General features: G+C 41.3%; 1 protein-coding gene across 2 annotated transcripts in view; it reads right to left on the bottom strand.

The window, feature by feature from the left end:
• Positions 1-9,973: 9,973 nt before the first annotated feature.
• The window catches only part of EPHA3 (EPH receptor A3), a 179,365-nt gene continuing 165,594 nt past the window's right edge, over positions 9,974-23,744 (bottom strand). For both annotated transcript variants that reach the window (XM_041420914.1, XM_041420915.1), the window contains exons 16-17: positions 15,331-15,486; positions 9,974-13,951 (exon numbers count right to left, since the gene is read on the bottom strand). In XM_041420914.1, the coding sequence (XP_041276848.1) occupies positions 13,846-13,951; positions 15,331-15,486 (262 nt within the window). In that variant the 3' untranslated portion in view covers positions 9,974-13,845. The remainder of the gene's footprint in view (positions 13,952-15,330; positions 15,487-23,744) is intronic.

Below are 23,744 nucleotides of genomic sequence, written 5' to 3'. Positions count from 1 at the left end.
CACCACTGATGGGATTTCTGGTCCAACCTCTGAGGCCACCCTGCACCCAAGGGCTGCCACGCTGTGCAGGTTTTGTGGCCTCTTTGTCAGAAAACTCATGAGGAGGAAAGGAGTTCAAGGCTATATGAGAAATGTTTTGCCTCTGGATAGGTTTTATAATTTTTGTAGCTCGTGAAATTCCTTGTTTGGACAAAAAGAAAAGAATCAGGGCATCACATGAAAGCTTGCACAGGTGACATAAAACCTTCATGCCCTTCTGTCCAGCAAGAGGCTTTAACAAGACCAATCTTTTCCTGCACGCTGCACCCAGGAGAGAACAAAATCCTCTCTAAGGCTCCCACCAAGGAAAATAGATTTGTTGGGTTTGTTACCTGACACATTAAAAAGTTCTTTAAAAATATCAGTTCTCCACTGGCTGCACCTGCACTGCTCAGGACTGCTGGCACTGAGAAAACACTTTCTAGGTAGAAAAATGCTCAATTCCACTTATTCTATGAAAAATCTAAAAATATTTATCCCCAAAGCAACCCGATAAGCAGCTAATAAGTCTACAGATGTGCTGTGCTCAGTTTTTTCTGCTGTGAGGACTGTCTCAGAGCAGAAAGCCACGGATTTTTGAGAGCGCAGGAAGTCGTATAAACTCCAGCTACACACCTGGCTCGAGCCTAGAAATTTCCCATTTCTTGGCAGGTGGGCATGGATATGCAGGCTCTCCTTTTTTGGGCTTCTGGGAATCGTGTGTGGGGGCAGCCATCCCAGATTGTAAATCCTGGGGGTTTTTTCTGGCCTCCTCAGGATTTTATGCTCCACGGACCAGAAAACCCCCAAAGCCTTGAGAATCAGGATTGTCCAAAGAAATCTCCAGGGGCAGTGCTGTGGAATCCACAGCTAGATGTAACCACTCGCTGAAGAATGGAAAAAAGGTAAGAGGCTGGGATTTCACCTCCCTTTGGCCCCAGCAGCACCCTTGGTGGGGTGGTTGTGCCTTCCAGCTGTGCAAGGCTCCTCCTTGGCATCTTTTTTCCACCCCCAGCAACAGGACACGTGGCCTTCTTCCAGTTTAATTCATCTGGATGGCAACTTTCAGGTTTTGGAGATGCCACCCTCTAATTTCCATGTGCTTTGAACAGCTGCTTCAACAGGTTCTCTAAAATAGTGGTTAAGAATCATATCCTAAGAAGAGGAATATGACTACTGCCAGCAAGAGTATAAAATATTTTATAAGATTGCATCTACTAAAGAGATATTTGTAGATTTGTTTCTAACTCTGGCAAGAAAATCCACACCAGAAAAAAAACCCACATGGTTTATTTTTAACTTTTGTGTCGCTGTTTTGATCTCTGATTTATATTAAAATCTACTCTGAGTGCCCAAATGCACACAAAGACATTTTTTTTCAGAACAGGATAATTAAAATTAAACACTTTGTTTTTTTTTTCTTTGTTTTTTTTTTTTTTTTTTAATGAGTTTTTTTTGAACGCAAATGTCAGAAGTTCTATGAGCACATAGTACTAAGCCCAGCTTGGGGACTAAGCTACATTCTGTGGGAACACAGCAAGGTACAGAGCTCAACATGCAGCACTAAAACGAGATTATCATAGGTGTTGTAACTACCTAGTTGGTAAGGATGAGGTCTTTCAGGCCAGAAAAGGATTGAGAGTAGATGCAAACCAAATATTCTTCCAATTATAGGTCATTGATTACCTCCCATTGGTCTACCAAGGAATAAACACAATGTAGCTTTATATAATTTCTGTAATTTTATTCACCATGCTCCCACTGAAATCAAATTAAAATCCCTTCCTTGCATCTTTTTGTTCAAAATATTATCCCATTTCCTTCCCTCTCTGTGAATCATTATCTTACAATAAAAATAAGCTCTACTGTGACCACATGGAGTCTGTGATCTGAAGCTTTAATTGCCTTCATCATGTCCCTTAGTTAGCTAATTCAAGAAAAATAAAGGTTACAGAGAGTGGGGAGGTGAAAAGTCTTTTCTCAAGCCACAGGACTCCTTCATGCTTTTGGTCACCATTGATAGGCACTGTAGTGACAAAGATTACATTAAATGATCTTTAACAGAGTCCTCTTTAAACACAAATTCAGGAAAAAAAAAAATCACTCAACAAACAATATAAACCCAGTGTTTTGGCACTGCCTGAAAAAATGAGAGTGAAATTATCAGGGTTGTAAAAACATTTATTTCCACTTACAGAGCAAAATCTCGCCAACAAAATCAAGTTGTTTGATTGGTTTTAGTTTTTATTAAGTCATTTGGGCCTGCTACAGCCATAATCTCCACCTTAAAATCTACTGCAATTTAATGTATTAAACACTGGGGAAAAAAAAAATCATAGAAGCTGATGCCATACCCTTAAATTTCTTGAAGCTACAATTGAGTTGTAACCAAGCCCCTGAGTGCAGTACGGGGCTGTCAAGCCATGACAGCTCTATCCCAGCTCCTGCTGCAGTCCCTGGTAGCCTTTGTCCAGGCTGCCAAAATCCCCCCTACCCATGGGAGGTCACTTCCAACAGCAGAGGGTAGGAAATCCTCCTTGTGGGAGCTGTTCTCCCACGGAGCAGATTGCACAGGTTGTTCTCTTGCTCCTGGAGCGCTGAGCGGCGCAGAGTTAGGGAAAAGCCGGGGGGGATGAACCGCGGAAATTTGGGGTTTTCCCCCCATTTTGTGGCTCTCACGGTGTGCCAGAGCTTTGTGGCAACGAGCAGCAGGGCAGAGGGACCACGCTGGGGGGGGACCAGCCCTGATGCAGGCAGCAGCAATATTAGCAGGGCTGTCATCTCTCTGTGCCCAGCACACCAGGGAGAGGGGAAAATGGGATTTGTCTTTTAGGACAAAGATTTTTCAGGTGTAGGTGATGCCCTGTGAAGGCTGACCTAGAACAGAGACTGGGCAGAGTTAAAGAATAAAATAGGGATTTATTAAAAGGATCTCCTCCATGGATCCACCTTGGGCAGCACAAGAGCCCAGCCAGGGCTGCACCCAAGATGAACCAAAATGGTCCCAAAATGCACGAGCGCTCACGGGGTCTCTCACTTTTATAAGTTGTGCTCCATTTGCATCTTGGGGTTAATTGCACAGTTCCAGCTGCAGCCCATGATGTCCCACCCTGCTTGTTTTTCTCTCTCCAGCCCACGCTGTTTGTGCTCTTGGGCTGAGATTTGGATCCTTTGTCCTTGGTGCCCAGCTGGAGCAGGAATTGTTTTGTCTCCCTGCTCTGTGCAGAGAGCTCACCATCCCCTGATGTGAACCCAGACCCACACACTAAAGCAGCACAGAATGTGAAAAATATAAAAGCTAAAACCTGAGGCATCACAGGGATGGGAAGAGCTGTGTGAGTCCACGTGAATCATGAACTCTGAAGCTGAAAAGACTGAGAGGTTTCTCTGCCTCAGGCCATTCCAAATGATTTCTGTGAGACACCAGACCAGATTATTGTCTTGAAAGCCTTTGCTGACAAAGGTTTCAAACCTGCTTTGCTGCTGATTTTGGAGCATAGCTAGTGTCCAAGTGAAAACTTCTGAATTATTCCACAGCTACACCCCTCACTGTATTTGTTGCCCTCTTTGCTGTGATTTAATCATTCCCACTGTTTTGTATAAGGCACATTAAGAAGTTTCACCAGAAAACAGAAAAATTTCCAGTTTTAAGGTTACAAAGTAGACCTGAGATTTTCTAAAATGCAATGACAAACCCAACAAGAACCAAAGGCAACGAGGCACTTAACAAAGTCAGGCTTCTACCTTGGCTCTCCCCTGTTGCTGAGCACAACAGAAACACACAGAGAATGAAATGCAATGAGTTTTCAATGATGAGCATTTTCCTTAATGAAGTATTCCACCACCATTCAGCCTCGCCAAATCTGGCAGTGTCCCAGCAAGGGCTGGGCAGTGGTGCTGGTATCCCTCAGGGAAGCCTGGAGCTGAGTTTTGGGGTTTCCAGACTGAGTGAAATCCCCTTCCTTCCTGCTTTCCCCCATGACTGCTGCTGCACACCCTCCTTCAGCTGGGAAGCAGTGCTGGAAATCACAGCACCACAAGGGAATTGTGGTCTTGAGGAGATCCACAGGGGCTGTGGCACCACGGGGTGTGATGCCAGGGATGTGGTGGCAAGATCAAAGCAAAGGAAAAAAACACCCCATATTTAACAGAACATTTTTTCTTTTTTTTTCCCTTTTACCTCTGAGAGTTGGATAAAGTGTGCATGGCCTAAAAAGAAAAATATGTGCACATTACTCTAAGCTTCTAATGGTAGCAATAAGTCTCAGGGGTGCTTCTCCGAGTTGCAGTTGGACTTTTACAATATGCAGAACCCCCTTTTAAGGCATCTCATTCTGCTTTCTCACAAATGCAAAGAGCTAGGCAATTACTGAGAGGTTGGAAGTGCCACAACCCTCAAATGACACAAGAGCCGATGTATTTTTCTTCCAAGAACCTTACTCTCTTATGTTCTGCAAAGAGATTTATAATGCACTGCTCCCATTCCACATCCAAGCCCTGCACAGCATCTCTGGAGAGAGGGGTAACTTTAGCCCTGTGTCCAAACCCTGCTAAGGCTAAATGAAGGAAACAGGAATGCTTCCCCTGAGTCCTCTGCTCCTGCCTCTGATATTACTGAGCTTGGTATTTCAGGGACTAAACCAGATTTTTTTTTTTTTCCCCCCCCATCTCTCACTCTCCCACTGGAAAATTAATCAGCTTTTCACAAACTGTAGGTGAAATTTCTGACAAGCCTTCTGAGCTTTTTCAGATTCCTTTGTACTGGAAGATATAGTTTTTGTCTGCATAGTAATGGCAACCACTCCCTCAAGATACAGGACTAACATTTAGCCTAAAACATCAAGCAGATTTCATATACCTGGTGATCCAAGCCCATAAAACTTATAATCATTAAATATTTTTTAAAATATTTCAAGAATATTTCAAAATTTTTATAGCTTTGGTATCACAGTAACTACACACAGCCAGAGCTGTCATAGCAAACTCAGTGTTTTACAATGTGACAAGAATAGTTACTTGGATAAAGAAGTCCTGTTGATAAAATGATGGAATAATAGCGGATAAGTTTGGAAGTTTCCCTTTTGGGAAGCCACTGAGACATTTGTGACCATTGGTTCCCTTGGCTCTGTGCCTTTTCAGTCAGATACTGCACAGACACCGAGGACACGGATGAAAGAAGGGCAAGACCTAAATTTCAGATTGCAAATTCCAAAGGATTAAGAGAAAAATATCCAAACTGGTTGTTCCACTGGTTTCCCACAAGATGGAAAACTTTTTGCTCTGTCTTCTCAAGGAGCACTATCTACTGTGATCCATAGGATCTTCCTGTTGAGAGCAGCAAATCATTTAACCTGTAATTTTAGCACCCTTCTAGCAGGCACTTAGCAACAAAAGGCCACAGCCAAAATCATTGCAAGGACTCCTTGGGAGGCCACTGAACAGCCAGGAATTGCCTGTACTAAAGGTAAAGACTTGGGCTTGGGAAGAAATCCTGTGAAAGATGTTCCTCTGGAAAGGCACCCAACAGATCCCAGAGAAAACACCGAAGCAGGCAGACTGGGGGGAAAGGGTTTTTTTGGTGCTGCGCCTGCCATGGTTAAAAACAGACTAGATACACAAAAATACACTTCAGACTGAGTGTTTGAAATCCAAGCCAGCAGCAGGTGTTGGGGCAGCCAGAGAGAACAGGACAAAGAGCTGCTTGTGTCCATAATGTCTGTAATAATATAAATTTGTATAGATGATGCCTCAGAACACGAGTTGAGATGATGGAGCCTGGTCTGCACGCTGCAGAGAGCTGGATCACAATCACCCAACTCTACCTTAAGCATGGAGGAGCTGCTTGGTGTGTGGGTGCTATTAAATATCTGTTTTTACAGTCTAAATGCATAGGTCATGCTACTTGTTCAGCAGAGGATTTACTGCACAGAAATTACAACAGAAGGGAGAAAGAATGCACTCAGTTTTGGGTGTTAGGAGTAGCAAAGGTCTCTGAATTCTTCAGGCTTGTGTCTGCCTTCTGTCCTCCTTCTGATGGGATCTCTTACCTTGCAGCAGGAAACTGATAAAGCTGTGTTACAGCTCCTGGCTGGTACCAGGGACAGAGGTTTACTCCATTTTAATCTTTATTTTATATTTGTTTGAAGGAACAGAAAGGCTTAATTACAGTTATTTATATAGTCCATGCTGGGGAGGTGTTCCCTTACAGATTTTTGGTGGTATCTGATATACTGGTTTTTTCACAAAAACCCTCCAGAACCTTTTATGAAGAGGACAGCTTATATATAAGGAAGAGGTAAAAAGAGGCAGAAAATAAATTTCTCTGTGGGCCAACTCCTCTGTCTCCAAAATCCCACAGGCACAATGAGAGAAGCTGGGAACAGAATGTACAAAATGGAACCAAGTAATAACCAAATATTAAATGAATAATAAAAAAACAAACAAAACCCCAAAAAAACCCCAAAAACCCACAAAAACCAAGCAAAAAACCTCAAGAAAATATCTATATCCAAATCTCAGAAATAGTTTTTATTTGTTCATATTGCTTCCTATTTTGATTTGACTTCCTTGGCAGTTAGCCCATTGCTCCATCAGTGAGAGGAAAGGAAGTTACAGCATCACATTGTTGTAGGGATTGGATTTTATTGCTTTGCTGTTACAATTAGGCAACTATTAACTCAGTTAAATGAGGCACAATCTTTTTATAAAATATATCCAAGTGGGAATTGTGACTTAGTCCTCAACTAAAGCCCCCAAAAAAGCTTTAGGAGAGTGAAAGAAATTGATTAAAAATAGCTAAATAATAAAAGGTGATGCAGCTTTAAAGGGGCACACTGAAAATGGGAATAATTTTTGGTAATTAATCAGCTGACAGCCAGCCTGAGGGGAAGCTGCAGGTCAAAAACCTGGCAGCAAATATCCAGCTTGGATCGGCAAAAAGCCACCAAGACAATGCAGAAAAGGTAGGGACAAAATGTCTGAAGGTGATTTACGGGGGAAAGAATCCCAGACAAATCCAGATGGGATTCAGTGTTAAACTTGGATGGCACAGAAAGGGAAAGCGCAGCAAGGCAAGGAATTATTAGTGCAACGACTGAAACACTGTTTTGACTCTAAACCATCTCCTCAAGTAATCTCCCATCCCTTTTTTTGGGGGGATTTCTGGGAGGTTGGGCTGTAAGACACAGCAGATGGGGAGTTGGCAGCAGAGGGAGGAAGGCTCAGGACGATGCTTGGTGGGGACAGCAGGGGACAGCAGGTATCAGGGAAAGCCTGCAGGAGGAGGGGGCTCTGCCACACAAAAACTCGGTGGTTTGTGCCCAGTTTTAGCCTTTTAGCCTGCACGAGCTCTGACAGTAATGAAAGTGAAAAGAGGGAACCACCCCGTGAAAATAAAATAAAAATAAAATAAAAAAAACCTATACCTAAGGACAATTTCCTGATGGGTGGAGAGGGGGAACGACAGGAAAATTGACATCAGAGATGTTTATTTGAATCCCTGGTCAGGCTGGTGCAAAACTACCAGACCTCCATTTTTTTTTTTTTTTTTTTGTTTTTTTGTTCTGTTTTGGTTTGTTTGTTTGTTTTTTTCATTTAAACAATAGGGTTTAGCATTTATATGTTTTCAACTGTCTTCACTTCATCTCAGTGCCTTAAAATAAAATGTTTTACTCTACGCTCCCATGAACACATTGAGACTAAACACTCATTTTTTTTGTTCCTACAGGCCTTGAGGCAGGAGAAGAAGCCAAAAGCCTGCTTTCCTAAATCCCCAAAAATTAAGAATAAAAAGCTCTGGTTATTTCACACTCTCTTGCAAACATACACTTCTTTAAAGGGCTGGAAGCTAAACTCAGTATTAATTGCAAATCCATAGTGAGTAGACACTCACTTTACTGAAGAAACTTAAAAACTGAGATTTCTAAGGCTACTGGATAAAAGAGGAGTGGAGATAAAGGACATTTCTCCCCTTACATGGAGAGCAATAGAATGAATTGAAAGATTTCTAATAAACCTCAACTACCTTCAAAGTGATATATCAGTGATGAACCTTAGTTGCTGAATCTAATTAAAAATTAATAATGGAATTTGCTAGCCAAATGTTCCCTTAATGATGACTCTTAAGTCATTGCTTGATGGCAAAATTCAAAGCAGAGCCTGGTCATCAAGTATTTGTCTGGGTGCATTTTATTTCTGTTTCATAATTAGGAATCTTAACAGTCAAAAGTGTTTGATTCATTGAGGATTTCAGAGTCTGTGGGATTTATAGCATTTATTATATATTTATATTTTTCTATTTATTATTTATTTATAGCACAGATTATAGCAACAAGGGACTGGTCCAAGTACTGGCTATTCTCCTGGAGAAGTCCTGGAGCCCAGGCAACTGGAGAGGAGCAAAGATCATCCTGAGCTTTAAAGAGAGGAGAAAAGCAGAGCCAGGCAATTCCAGAGCAGGTATGCTAACCTCAAATACCCAGAAAGATTTTACATATTTATATATAAATATATATAGCAGCTGGAGGATTACAAGATCTTAAGAAACCAACTCAGATTTGTCAAGAATAAACAAATCCTGTCAGACTCATCTAATTTATTTCTGTGGCAGGATAATCTAAAAAGTAGTGGATGTGATTTATCTTGTCTTTACTGAGACTTCTGGTGCTGCCCCCCTTGACATTCTCATGAGCTAACTGGGGAAATATGGGCTATTATGAAATCATTTTAATGTGAAAGAAGAGTGAAAAATCCCATGTACTGAGTTCTCTCCATTTACCAGAGGTTCTGTGGCCATCTGAAAAGGATCATGAGGAAGCCAAGGGAAAGCTGCTCTTTGTGTTTGTGCTGTTCACCTTTGCATGAGTAACCTTCATGAACACCATGTGCCTGTTTGTATACGGGAATGAATCCAAGCTGAGGGAAATATCTTTAAAATAAATTCTTTTTTTAAAATAAAAGTAAAATTCATTAAGGAAAGTACAGCTCCTTAAGGAATCCCAAAGGATTGGACCGAGGACTGAAAAAGGAACTGAGTGCACAGCCATTAAACAGGGAGTTACTGACCAGGCAGTGATGGCTTGGAAAGGAACTGAGGCATTAGAGCAGCTCAGAAAATGAAAAGAAGTCAATAGCATGGATATCCACACAAATTAACAGGGGTGGCACATGTGAGACAGCAGTAATAATTCTCTGATTTCACTTGGCACTGCTTGGGCTTTTAATGGAGCAGATATCTGGACCATATTAATGGTCCAGATATCTGGAGCAGATATCTTCTTCTTGGGAAGAAATGCAGAGTGGAAAAACACCACCTGGGCAGCACTAACAAACCCCAACAGGCATATTGAATTGAGGGAAGTGATTATCAGCAATTTACCTCTCCAGACTCGATGATCCTGAGGGGTCCCTTCCAAATCAGCACATTCTGGGATTCTGTGGTGGTGGGAGCTGCCAGGCAGTTCCTTGTCCTGCTGTTGTTAAGTAAGTGCATCCTCCTGCCCTTCCAGAGCTGGCTACATCAATTAATCAAATTAATACCATTTTACAGTAAAAGCAATAAAAACACCAATAGCCACCGTGCCCTCCAGGATCCAGAGCAAATATAATGTACCAGCAATGCCACAGGGATAGACACAAGCTGGGGCAACACAACTGCTGAGGTGAAACCTGTTCACAGAGAAAATGGTTTGCACCATTATCTGCGTGGATTTCACCCCACCAGAGCCCTGGTGCTCAAGCACAGCATCAAACCCCCTGTTTGGAAGGTAAAATGACACCATTTATGCACCACAGCATGAAGCATTCTGGTGGCAGGAAGGACAAGGGGCTTCCAGTCCAGCTGTGGTCGTTTAAGGACAAGTCCAGCTCTGGGTGACTTTTCCTGTTTCTTTTCCCCTTGCTGTTGAACACACCAAGACAGAATGCCACCCCCACCCCAAAAAAGAGGTATGCTGCATCCATGTTCATAAAGTTTATCAACTTACAGACTCCAGGACAGGTATATCATTCATTGTTTTGCACCAGTAAGCAGAGTAGTATACAAAAGCATGCAAAATCAGTTATGGTACAGAAAGAACCTGTAAAATTCAAGAAACTGGCAAGCATCAAAACCATTCCTATTTTTCTAGGAAGAAGATTCCTGAGTTGTGTATGTTGGCATTTTCAAAGACCCTGTACTTGGGTGAAGCACACAGAAAAAACATGGCAGGGACATAACAAAACAGGGGCAAAATTTTATCTAATACAGATACTCAGAGGCAAGAAATGATCATGGGGTGAAATTACAGTACGTGGTGGGCTATTTTATTTTGTTGAAAAGTACATCTTTGACTGGATTGAACATATTAATAAGATGAAAATAGGTCCACTGTCGAGGGAGGAAAGAAAGCAAAAGTTTGGAAATACTTGACACAACTGAAATAAATGACAGCTTTTTTCAATATCCAATAGGCAGGCTGTAGAAGATGATGTTTTCCAGTATCCATGGAGAAAGTAAAGTCTTTGACTGATGTAAGTCAGTTTTGCACAAACGCTGGTCTGTTTAGTTAAAACCTGCACTGCTTGGTTTCTTTTAATAGATAATATAGGTAATATCTAGCTTCCACTCCAGACCCATGCTTTAACACTCAGAATTTATCTATATTTAATTACAATTTTATCACACTAATCAAATAAATTTACTTTGTCCTCCAAGCAATCACCTCAGTATTTCAGTATGTAAAAAATACTTTCATTATGTTTATTATAAAAATATAAATGTTTCCACTACAAATCATTTTACATTAGTAAGAGGCCATCTACAATTGCACAATATATAATCTAAATGAGTAAGTAATGCTTTTGAAATACAAGTTAAAGTAAATACATATTGCCAATCAAATCACATCTATACATTGCTTATTGGATGCTAAGTTACAGCACAAAAACTAGATTATGTTAACAGAAATAAATAAAATGGAAACTATATTGAAAGGTACAAACCCAATAATATGGCGTGTCATTTTATGAGCAGTTTGCATTTTGCTTGATGTCCATAACCTGTACAGGCAGATGGCCACACGACCTCTATTTCTCTACTCCACACTGAAGAATTGTACACTGCTATGTTTACATATGTACAGGGGGACAGGGAGTACAGGATGCTTGCAACAGAGGCCACTTACAGTACAAATCAACTTCTGACAGGGAGAGAAAACCAAACGGGTTTTAAAAACTCTCAGCTCCTAACAGCAAAGAAAAGCAAAACCCAGCTGCTTCATATTTTTTGCCCTCGGTGAGATTGAATCTTTTATGCTGAGCAGGCCTGGACAGTGGGCAAGAACACGACAGGAGGAAATTGAGGGTGGCTGGTGCAAAGTTTTCAAGTGTCTAAAACTCTAAGAACTCGGGTCTGTGTCCCCAGAAGCATCTTCCAGAGGTCAGCCCCCCACCCCAGCCCCTTGTCCCCACACTCCAGCAGCAGGGTGAAGCTGAGGAGACTTGTCACAAAAAGCTGTCCCCACACAGACAGTGTTTGCCACTGGGTTTTGGTGGCTTAAATTCGTTAACAGTGTCTGATTTAGAGCAATCTCAACCCGAAGTAAAGATTGATTCTGAATGAACTAAGCAACACAAAACAGCTTTTGTGTCCAGCTTGCTGCATTTCATGATAGATTGGGGCAGATAAGGGGAAGTGTTCTTTACTGCTTAAGTGCTTTATTTTACCCTTTTTCCATTTTTCTTTTTTTTTTTTTTTTTTTTTTTTTTTTTGTGTTTAATTTCAATTTTAAAACCCATTCACTTCTCTTTCAGAAAGGATTACTGATTATTATGCTGTGAGTGTGTTTCAAACCCAGTCCTTTACAGCATGTTCACTACCAGCACTCATGAAAAGGCCTCCAACACTCCTTCTCTTTAGCAATGTGTGATAAATGTTGTGACTGGACATTTTTTAAGTCCTGGATTCATGCAGAACAGTTTCAGCCCCACAGACCTTAGAAACTGATTCTTTCCTCACTTATATACCAAGGAGCTTCAAAACCCAAGCCAGCAGAAGGAAGCACAAGTGGACACCTGCTTTTGCATGCACAGAGAAAACACAGTGTGCCATTTTTTCATCTGCCTCTCATCACACAGTCTTGAATTTTTAGGGATTCATCATCAGAATCAGGTCTAGATTCCAGAATATGGAGTTGGGAAGCAGAATGGTTTCCCCTGGTGACCAAGGCCTGCCCTCTGTGTGCCTCGCATCACGTCTAGAGCATTAAGAAGCACAAGAAATGGCTCACACTGTGTTTTAAACCACACATTTTCAGAGCAAAGAGTGGTGTCTGCTCAGAACTGGGACTGATGTGCTCCAGAACAAAAACTTAGGAGTTGGGAAGCTCTTTGGAAGATGCTGGAAATGGTGCAGGCCTCAAAATCCACTTTCCAGTCTCCTTTTTCCAATGGGAGATGTGAACGTTCCCCTAGACTTGGGCTCCCTTCTGCTTTCTTTCAAGGAACAGGTACTCACTGAAGCTGTGCCCAAAATTTAGGTCCCCTACAGGATGGCAGTGCCTCTGCAGGGGGGTTTCTAGCTCAGGCATGTGTAAACTTCCACACCAAAGCCTCCCTTCACAGCTCAAGTCATCCTTTTAAACAAGGGTCACTTCTCAGGGAACCCAAAAAGCATCATCAGTTAAAGCAGGATGCAACAAACCCTGGCCCTCTTTTCTATTTTCTTGGCAGATCTCTCACCTGAACACCAAGAACATTATTGTGACAAGAAAGCAGCCCTGGGGAAGGAAATGGGATGTGCTGTTTGGGGCAGATCCTGATCTAAAGATCAATGCACACACCATTGACAAAACCCCAGCCTGGTTGAAAATACCACTCACAGCAAATGGAAGAAATCTCATTGCCAAAAAAAAGTCCAGATGCTTTTCATAGTGTCAGTGCTGGAAAAAAGACCACCTTTCTTTCCTTCTGTATTCCATGCATGGTGCTATGAGTATAAAATCATCTAGTAACTAACCCTCAGACAATTTCTCAGGTTGAACCAATGAAGTTTGGATAACATTTGGCACTTGGCAATAATACAGCCAGGTTAAGGTATTTAAGCATAAATATAAACAATAATGGAAAAAAAAACCAAAACAAAACAAGAAAATAAATAAGCCTTTTAAAAATTAAGACTTGTTTCTATTTAAATGAACACAGTTAGGGAAGCTAACATAATGGTGAAAATCTTTTGTCAACTAACTCAAAGTTACTACAAACTTTATTTCTGTGTTCCTTCCTGAAGCTGAAATAGCATGTTACAATGACATTATAGTAAATATGGCCAGACAGGTTGTGAGGTATAGTCCTCTATTTTCCTTGCTTTTAAAGAAATAAAATACCTGTTACAGATCTCTTCTGTATAAAAATACTGCAAGTCTTTCTTTCTTCTTGTTTGCTGTATAGATCAAATACACAGCTTTTATGTCCATGGGTTTTTTCTGTTATTCAGTCATTTAATATTCAAATGGCTCTAGGTTTTAGTAACACTGGTTTTTACTTGGAAGGATTTTTCACATGTTTTTTTTTTTTTTTTTTCTTTTGATATTTACTATCTGCATTAACAGTCAGTCAAGAGCACCCACCCTTTAGGATTAACAGATAGAAAACAAGTTTGCTCCTATTTTTAAGGCATTTATACTCAGTATTTGAGTGTCTTGTGGGTTTGAAATCTCAACCATTGCGTTTCCAAAGCTGTTGCAAATATCTCCTTTAAATTCTGCCGTTTGTCAGTCATCACTTTTCACCTGCCATGCAACTTTGCTCCTTTTTTTTTTTTCCTCTCCTGAGCAACATCATTTTGGTACCTTACACAGGAACAGGGCTGTTCTTTGTATGAGTTTCTAGAGCTTTGATACTGCTGACAATCTTCTTTTGAGGGCCCACCACTGTGACGCCAACTTTCTTCATGTCACTGGAAAAAAAGAGGAGGCGTGTGAGTGAGGACACTCGAGTTTCACAGCTCTGAGCCCAGCAAACAGCAATGAGCCTGCCCATCTCACACTGCTGCACTGCAGGAGCCTCCAGGTACAGGGACACTGCTGAAACACAAGCCCTGCTGCAAAAAAACACCGACAGCAACAGCCTGAAAACACAAGGGGGCTGCAGAAAAATAGAGTGAAAGCTCATTTTGCCTTGTTGTGGAAGAAAGCATGGAAGAAAAGGCAATGAAATAGTTTTCCAGTGATGCAAGTGCTGGGGTTCTGGAGCAAGGGGGTCCCTGCTGCATCAGCTGAGCCTCTCTGACACCTCCATCCCCCCCCAATCTGATGGCTTTTCCTGGACACTGCTGACACATCACTGGCCTCTGAAAGGTTCTCGGAGCTCTGCCATCAGCTCTGAGGTGAAGGAGTCCATGGCCAAGCTTCCAGGGTCTGCCCTGGTTCTCCCCTCCTCTTTGTCCAGGATCTCATTGTTCCTTGTGCAACACAGAGGTGCTTAACACCTGTGAAGGGCTAATTAACCAGGGGCTCACAGGAAATTGGGCATTCCTAGAGGATTTCTACCCTGTCCCCAAAGGGTAATTGTTACAAAAAGCCATTAGCACCCTTTTTATAGATGCAGTAATACACTAATTAATGGCATTGATGTGTTTAATTGTTGGTAGCACAGCTGCTGCATACTTCTCCATAACTTGTGTATCCAGCCAGCCCAACTGGGAATTAAGATTTCCTTTGGCATTAAATTTTTAACTGTACTTGATGCCTTTTCAGGTGCAGAGAGAACATTACCCTACTCCTACTTGTCACTGGAACAAAGATGGATTGCATTTAGAATGTAATAAGCTTGCCATTTGCTCACTTCCAAGCACAGCAGGAGGGAGTTCAGCTCCTGAGTGATTATTGGCATGGAGGAGGAAAACAGCTACAAAGAATTTGCCCCTTCACCTGGTTTGGTGGAATATGGGATGGGCAATAAAGGGAAAGATTGACAATGAGCCAGCTGTAGAGAAACTCCCATGTAAAATACAGAATTTAAAGAATCAACAGAGAAACTTCAGTGAAAGGAAGTGATGCTAGTGTACCAGATGATGCATGGTGCTACTGTATTGGAAGAAACTAGGAATTTCCTTGTATTTAGTGAGAAAAAGCTGTGGGACCATGGCCTTCACACAGTCACCAGACACAGATTTCCTTCATGGCTATTTCAACCACAACAAATAATTCCCATTTGTCTCTTTAAAAGTAAGAAAATTTCAGCTAAAAATTTGGAACGCCGTATAAAAGTGCCACCTTTGTGCTGATGTCTGAACTTGTAGCTGTGATGAAAACCCACAGCAAGACTGCAACTTACTCTGTGGAAATCTTGGCTATGGTGTCACAGGAGCTGTACTCCACCCCTGTGAAGATGTCCTTGCACTGCCCTGTCCGAAATCCGTTGAGCCAATCACCCGTGCTGCGGAAGGCTGAAATGTCAACGTTGCTTTGGTCCAGGAGGAGATTTGACGGCCTGAAACGAAAGAACAATGCAATGGAGTTGAGGGAACAGGGAGAAACACAGCTTTAATTTGTGTCTAAGCTCAGCAGTGGCAGGAGCATCCAGGCTGGATGTGGCTTTGCTGTTTGTCTGTGGGAGTCCTCAGCTGCTGAGGCCACCACGGGACTGCTGCTGGCAGCTCTGACAAATGCTGTGTACTCATCCCCCTGAAGAGCAGCAGCTTCCCATGCCCGTGTTTAAATCACTGCAGCATTCACCAAGTGCATTGGCACCTCCCACTTTAATGTTAACAAGGACTAAATTAGGTCATATTTATGTGATTCACCGAGTCCCAAACCTCACACAGACAATGCACACTCCAGGCTCCAAGCTGAGCGTGTTGGTAGAATTTGGTCATATCAAATGTTCAGAGTATTGTGGCCCACTGACAAATCCTAAATGTTGCTGCTAAGTTAGAAGCTTCAACAATGAGCAAAGTACCTTATTTTTATTGTTTTATTGCAGGCTTACAGCCAAGCATGTGCTTAGCTGTGCTGTGCCTGAGACTGAACCAGAGAATGTTCAAAGCAGTTATCTCTGCAACTTCACAGTCTATTTTCTGCTCCAGAATTCTTTTTCCCTCTAGTAACCTGCACAGGAGTCTGACTACTGCTGCCGAACCCATTTGAAGTGACTTTTGTCCCTGAAAGCAGTGAAAATGAGAGGTGGCTGGACTGACAGCACAATTGAAAGGCAGTGATTACACAGTGTAACAGGTTAGGTGACAGCTACTGGAACTGGGGAACTGATCTGGGTTGTAAAACACTCTCTTCACTCCAAACCCAAGTCATCTCTGTTCATCACAAACATAAAGAGGAGGAGATTTTAAAGGCACCAAGAGAACCACATATTTAAACATAGTGATTTCAACCTCATAAGAAGCCTAGAAATTCTGAATCCTTCTCAATTCCAGTGTTTTAAATTTCACCAAACTCAGCAGCACTACAACATCACATCCTTGCAGTACACCTGACTTGCCCTGGATCACTGGATCAGGGGATACCACTTCAGTTACAATAAGTAACATTAGTTACATCAAGACTTTTACCTTTCACTTTTGAAGAAAAGAACAATGACTTTTAGCATTGGCCATATCTGAAACAGCTCCTTTTACTCTGATGTTTTCCTGATTGTTATCAGTCAGCCGACTTCTCTCAGGCTCAGAAAGTTCATGTAGTATTTTTTCCCTTCTGGGAATGCAGGGCATAATTAAAGAGCTACTTGGATGCTTGAAAATCTTAACTCCAAACACACACTACCAGTTTTCACCAGGTCCCAGAGCTGAGATGTCCCTGATGGGGACAGCTTTTGCCTGGCTACCTTCCCTCCAGAGCCCAGCCAGGACTGTGATCACTGACATCAACTCTGGATTTCATACCGTGGGAACAGCCACCCATGGAAAGAAAAGCAACAGAAGACACCAGAAACCTGCCCTGTCCCCAAAACATGTGCTGGTGTCATGGTCAAACCAAATCTTAGACACCCAGCTTTAAAGGCTCAGTTTGATAATCAGGCCCAAGATAGTTTTAATCAGTAGCTGTAAGGCCTGAATTTCACTGACTACTGTTTGTCCTGTAAAAAGACAATGTTTTTTTATTTATGGTTTTCTGGGTACAGTGTCTGGAATCCCAAGATATTAATTAAGAGTATTTATGAAGTGTTCTTAGTGATAAAGCACAGATTTTTTTTTTTTTCCGCCAGCCTAGTACACCTTTTTAACTTAAGTCTAATAAAACAAGGTCTGACTCAAGAATCACTAATGAAAAAAAAAGTACAAACAAGTTGAAATAGAACAGGTCTCTAGGATTAGGAATTAGAGTGGCCCAAAAGAGCCTTTACATTTATTACTTGGATCAAAGTATCATCATGACAAAAAATATGACCTAATTTTAATGTGAGTGACCTCAGAGTAACCAGCACTGTAAAGTATCATTTTTCTTCTTGCAGGATTCCAAACAAAAATTAGTTACTTTCCTCCTCAGAGAGGACATCTGGACTGTTTATCAACGAGCAGGAATTGGCCTCGCTGCGAAGAGTCTGCGCTGTCTCCTTGTGCGCACGGGGGGAAAGCTGGGCTTGCAGAGCATCTGCACACCCTGGCAGGATTTTTCCCCCTGCCCCAGCCCCTAGACAGAAGGGCTGGAGAGGGAATTTATGGTCTGGGTGATGTGTGCCATGAGCTCACACTTTAGCAGACAAATTAGGCGGGCTGCAGTCCGTGCAGCTGCGAGCGACGTCCTGCAGGGCTCCACCTGATCCTTTACAGCTTTTCATAAATCAGTACCTACCAGCTTCAGGAGAGAGTCATTAAAAAGAAATCATGGAAATTACATGTTTGCTCAGGGGAAGCGAAATAGAACATTTCTCTCCATCTTTTCTTCTCTCCCTTCCTTTTTATTTTCTTTTTCCTTTCTTTAACTCTTTTTACTTTGTTGCTTTGACTAACTATGATACATCCTCTCATGCGGTCTTTTGACAGTCATGGCAAGATTTTCCACCCTGCTCACCCTGACTGTTGCTGTATTTACTACACCTACAAAGTTGTATTTGCTGACATGCGGCGCCCTGAAAAAAAAACAGCAAACAGCAAGACTCAGTTTGGAGAGACAAATTGAACAGTGAGATGCCAGTTACAAAACATCCCGTGGCTGGAAGCTTCCTCTGGATGTGTCCATTACTTTAACAGTTGGAATTAACCTTTGAGCCATCTGCAGTGAGGAGAACTATGGTGTATTGTCATTAGCACAGCTTTTTGTCAAAACACAGGGAAAATTTTGCTGCACTAGCAAGAAAAAACGCAGAAAACATCATTAGAACCCTTCCTAATACAGCATGAAAATCTCACCTCTGGTTGGCTGCCTTGTGGGGAGAAAAAGAGACAAACTAACTTGTAAAATCCAGGAATTGAGACAAAGAAAATGAAAATGTCCTGCCACTTCTTCTGCAAATACACAGAGGAGCTGTGCACACACAGTGCCAGACTTTGTGCTGTAGGAGCCTCTCTCTTTCCATCCATTCCTCCAAACAGCAAAACCAACCTTCAGCTTTTTAAATCTGGACTTTCCTCTCCACAGTCAATTTCTTTTAAAGAGGAAAGCATTAAAAAAAAAATCCTCCAAAAACATAAAGTAATTTCCTGTGGCAAATTTTAGGTAATTAAAAGCTGATTTTGTAAAGTGAAATTGCTCCCAATGAGCCTGGTTGGAGCTCAGATCCTATGGGTTTTATGATTATGGTGAGCTGAAGCACAGAGTGTGGGTCTAACAAGAATTTTATTTCAAGAGAAAAATAACCCCAAAACCAAGAGGTGGCACAGAAAGCAAATTTCAGTTTTATCTTCTGTAGCAATCAGAGTCATATGCATACATGTGTATCAACAGGAAACTGGTAAATAAATGACATGCCAAGGAGAAGTAGAGTTATTCTGTTTACTTGATTATCCCTGGACCTTAAAGATAAAAATCTTTGGAGTTCCATCTCTTCATGCCCATTTTTAACATGCTCTGAGAACAATTGGTAATTTAGTCCCTAAAGTACAATTCAACTCTTAAAGGGGGCACGTGTGCTTTTCCCAAGGGCCTTCCTGGGTTGTTTTCATACTCTCCAAATAATCATGTTGTGGGCTGCTCTTGGAGTGAAAGGAGATCTGGAGAAACCAAGAGGGGCAACACAAATAACCAAAGGGGAAAAACAATGCAGCTGAGGCTCCAAAAATGGCACACCTCTCTAAATGTCAATATTTTTTGTTTTCTAGCTCCATTGTTGGTGAAAAAACCAAACCAAACCAAACCAAACCAAATAACCAAACAAAAAAATCCCAAAAAACAATCTAACTTACCATGGCTTCCACTAGGATAATAAGCAAATAACATTTCAACTGCCTCAAAGGTCAATCCTTCAGTCTTCCCTATTCCTTTAGCTGCCCATGATTTTCAGTGTGCCCTTGGTGGAAAAATAAATCAGGTGCCTGGGTGTATCAATGCCCCTTCATTTACTTTTTACCAAACCACTAAAGACAACAAAAAAAAAAAAAAAACCCAGCACGTTGCTGAATTTTGGTTTTTTTCCCCCTCATAACCCAAACTAAGCTGTGCTTTTAAGGAAATACAGGCACAGGGCCATTTCCTGTAGCTGGCTGACAGCCCCTCAGTGCCAACCACTCATTATTGTTAGGACAGTCTCAGAACAGGCAGAGAAAAATGCTTTATAAAGCTCTTAAAATGCTTAAAATCTACCATTTGCTGTGGAGAGCTTTCCTTTATATCTTATTTCTGGCTGCACTGCTGTTGCCCATAATCAAAAGAGAAAAACCCCTTGCATCAGTGTTAGGATAGTAAAGTAAAAAGCAAATCTTTAGCTGGAAGCTTCCAGGTGTTCCAGTGGTGATGGGCACACCCAAAATCAGATTTCTGTGATTTTATAAGGTTAATTAATTAGGATATTTAACAGCTCCATGCAATAGGAGATTCAGCTACCCCTGGGTCAGCTCCTCGAAGTTGGTCCAAGGGGTTCTCTGCCCCACTTCTTATTGTAGGTCCCCTATTTGGAATAAAGATTATTTATAATCTAAACAGTATTTCAGGGATGTGTTCCAAAATCTAGAGGGAAAGAGCAGGAAAATACTACAGCCATGCATTAGCAACCTACCAAGTTACAAATATATGAGAAATATGTAAAGAGATTAGCATCAATGAATTTCTGCTTCTGTCACCTCTTTCCAGCATTCCCAGCGTGGAATTCCCACCACTACCAAGGGCTCCAAAAACTCCTGGGAAATCTCAATAAACAGCAAAACCTCTCCTCCCCATCAGGCCACCCGCTGGTCCAGGTGCATTTCTATTTAAATTACAGAGCACCCAAGCCGTGGTTAAATTCCTGCCCCAGTCTCACCGAGTTAGAGGTGTGAAAATGCAAATAGATGTTTTACTGTCCCATGTAAGAGTAAGATTCATATGCATTAAATAGTAATGTACATTGTAAATATATATAAACATATATATAAACATATATAAAAATAAAGAAATTCAGAATCAGAAATTTAACAGCCAGCCCCTGCTCGCTTCCAACCATTCCCTTTGAAGGGACAATGGCTGAGCAAAGCCTGCCCCAGCCTCGATAATAATAATAATAATAATGACCACTGGAAAAATCAGGTGGAAACAGGGCTTTTCTGTCTGAAAAGCTGAATGAAGTCCCTGAAAACCTCCTCAGCCTAACCCCACAATCCAAACCGAGCTTAGACAGCGCGGAGTACGACTTACTGCATTCCATTTTGTGATTTGTAGTTAAGTTTCTTTTTTGCCCCTCCTTCCATAAATTCACAATTTTATGTTTAGCAGGCTTCAGAAAGAGAGAGAGCTGGAGTTCTAAGTTTACATTACTTGAATTCTTTTAGAGCGAACAGTCTGGATTTAGGACACAGATTAGGTTGTTGCTGGATTTTAAATGAAGCTTAAAGTCCACACAGAATCTCGCCCTACACAGCTTTTGGCCAAACTCAAACCCTGCCGTTAAGACCCTGACAACATCCAAGGAAAACTGAAATCTCCTCCTCTCTTCCATCCTGGAAGTTCCTAACAGGGAGAAGCAAACAAACAACATTACAGCAGGTCAGCTCTGTATGTCAAGCATCTGAAGCCTTCTGACCTGAATGGCAAAAAAAAAAATAAAAAAAGGGACTTCTCAACAAAGTGTTCAGCCATTCTAAACAGCAATTTAATTGCAAATATTTTTGTAAAAACAGTGCTTGAATTATGCTGCAAAAAGGAGCAAGTCTGAATTTTTTATTTGCTCTGTTCACTGTTCCTTTTGAGTTTGATTTTCATAAAAATCCTACCAAGCTCGAATGCAGAGTGCTTCCACCGAATTATCAGATGTTAAATGGAAATAAGCTTCGTGAGGAGCAAAGTTTTAAATTCAAATTTTAAATTTTAAGTGCTGCCCCTGGATGTCTGAGAATGACAGCAGCAAGAGCAGCACAATGAGAGACAGCAAAGCTGAAGATGTTTAGTACTGAACCCTTGCAAACAATTACTCACAAATAAGAGCCCTTCCAAAGGCTGCTCAAGGAAATTACACAAGCCAGTGTTTCAAACAACACATCAAATTTAAGCAAATCAAGGCAGGGGCGCAAACAATTTGCTAACAAGTAAAGGAATGTATGAGGAATTAATTATTCATACATGTCTTCTCATCAGGAAGAACAACTGACCCTGACCTCCTAAATTTTCTGGGCTATATGAAAAGAATTTCAGCTATGATTTTTATGAAATATCCTGAATTTTTAGGTGTTTTTCTCCCCTTCCTCTTCTCCTAAATGTGTGCATGTAGTAAAGAAAAACAACAGCAACACCTGACACTGACTTTCACGTTAACAAAAGCAAAAACAGAAGCAGGTTGGGATTTTTTTGGTGCAGATTCCGTGTCAGTTTTGCAATCAATCAGAGGCCTGGCAGAAATCCAGAATTCCTAAAGGAACTAAAATCAAATTTCAATCTTCTTTCAAAGGAGGGCTGTGCATTAACTCAGCTATTCCTGTTCCATAGGTCCATGAAGACTGAATGGCTTCAGTCCCCCCTACATCACAGATGTGAATACACACAGCAAATATGGGAAAGCTGCCACAACGTTTGAGCTGCCTGAATCCTGTGTCACAACCCCTATACCTCAAGATCACACTGTACTACGACAGCTTTGGGACACATAAATGCTTTAAATATATTAAATTACACACTATGTTTTAAATATATTTTTTTCAAACGGCCGTGTAAGAGTAAGATCCATATACATTAAATAGTAATATACATTGTAAATATATATAAAAATATATATAAACATATATAAAAATAAAGAAATTCAGAATCATAAATTTAAGTTTAAAAAAATCATAAATGTAAATCAGTGAAAAAAGGTGAAATGGATAAAAAAATCATGAGTCTATTTCAGATTTGTAGTGTACACAAAGTAGTTCCAGTTGCATGACTCAAGTCACAATTTTTTCCCCACACAAATGAAACAACAGCTAAAGAGTCATTTCAGCCTCACCAACTTGCTTGCAGGTGGGTGAAGTGATTCTGACTCCCCAACCCAAGCTGAGAAAAGTTTCCATCTGCTTTGTATCTGTATGAAATGTTCACAAATGTGAAGCAATACACAGTGGGCTGAAAAAACAATAAGCTCAAGAGGAAAAATAACGAAATTGATCAAAACTGGAAGAACGATGAACTCACTCCCACCCTAAAGATATCCAAACAACCTAAGGACTCTGCTAGAAAAATGAACATCGTGTTCAGAAAACAGGAAAGAACAGCAAGACATAAATCAAATAAAAATATCATGAGATTGTGCTTTAGAAAACCACATGGCTTGCACTGAGTTCTGTTCCTACAGCCCCTCACAGAGCTGGTTAACCCCAGGCAGCCTAAGGGACACAAAAACCCCATGTGTCCAGAACCAGTGCAGGTCTTATTAGCAAGAGCTCAGGGTGGCCACCTGATTAAAAAGTGAATTTAGACAGGTAAGAAAGAAACCAGCCATACTCTGTGCTTTACAAGGAATAGAAGAGGAATTTGTACATGAATCTGAGATGAAACACAACACCAGGAAAGGTATTATGGAACGTTTGCTGTGCTGAGGCTACAAAAACCTTTTGTCAGGTTCAAAGGCATGTAGAACGGTCTGCAAAGCCATGATCAATAAGGATAAAAACATCCCCTAGGGTATCAAGAAATTATTAGATACCATGGAGTGGCCTGAAGGGATAGAAAACTTTAAAGGAAAGAGGGAATTGAAGGCTTTGACTCCTCTTCTGTGAGGCATTAGTGTAGAATGTGCCTGGGCTGTGGCCTGGAATCAGATGTTCAGCCAAGCACATCCTCCAGCGGAGGTCACTTAACAGCAACCAGCACCCAGAGGACAGGGATATCTTATGCACCTCCAGAAATATGTTTTTTAAATAGGATACAACCGTGCTGTGACTATTTTAAACAAACATCAGCCCTAAAATCTGTAAGAAAAGACAGGTTTTGCATCTGCACCAGACGTCGTCAGGTCAAACATTTTTTTCCCTGACTCGAGTATGTTCTGAACACCTACAAGCATATGGTGGGCATGAAGCTTTAGCATTCCTCCAGTAGCACCACAGACACAGCTAGAAGAGAGCTGGGACCTCTACAACTCAGATTAATTGCTTATTATGGGTAGGAGGAGAGGCGGTGTGGGAGTGCTGCGGC

This window comes from Onychostruthus taczanowskii, unplaced genomic scaffold (genome assembly GCF_017590055.1).
Source record: "Onychostruthus taczanowskii isolate IOZ18803 unplaced genomic scaffold, ASM1759005v1 scaffold67, whole genome shotgun sequence".
Classification (NCBI taxonomy): domain Eukaryota; kingdom Metazoa; phylum Chordata; class Aves; order Passeriformes; family Passeridae; genus Onychostruthus; species Onychostruthus taczanowskii.
The sequence above is the reverse complement of the archived record's forward strand: the minus strand, read 5'-3'. Positions and strand labels throughout refer to the sequence as shown.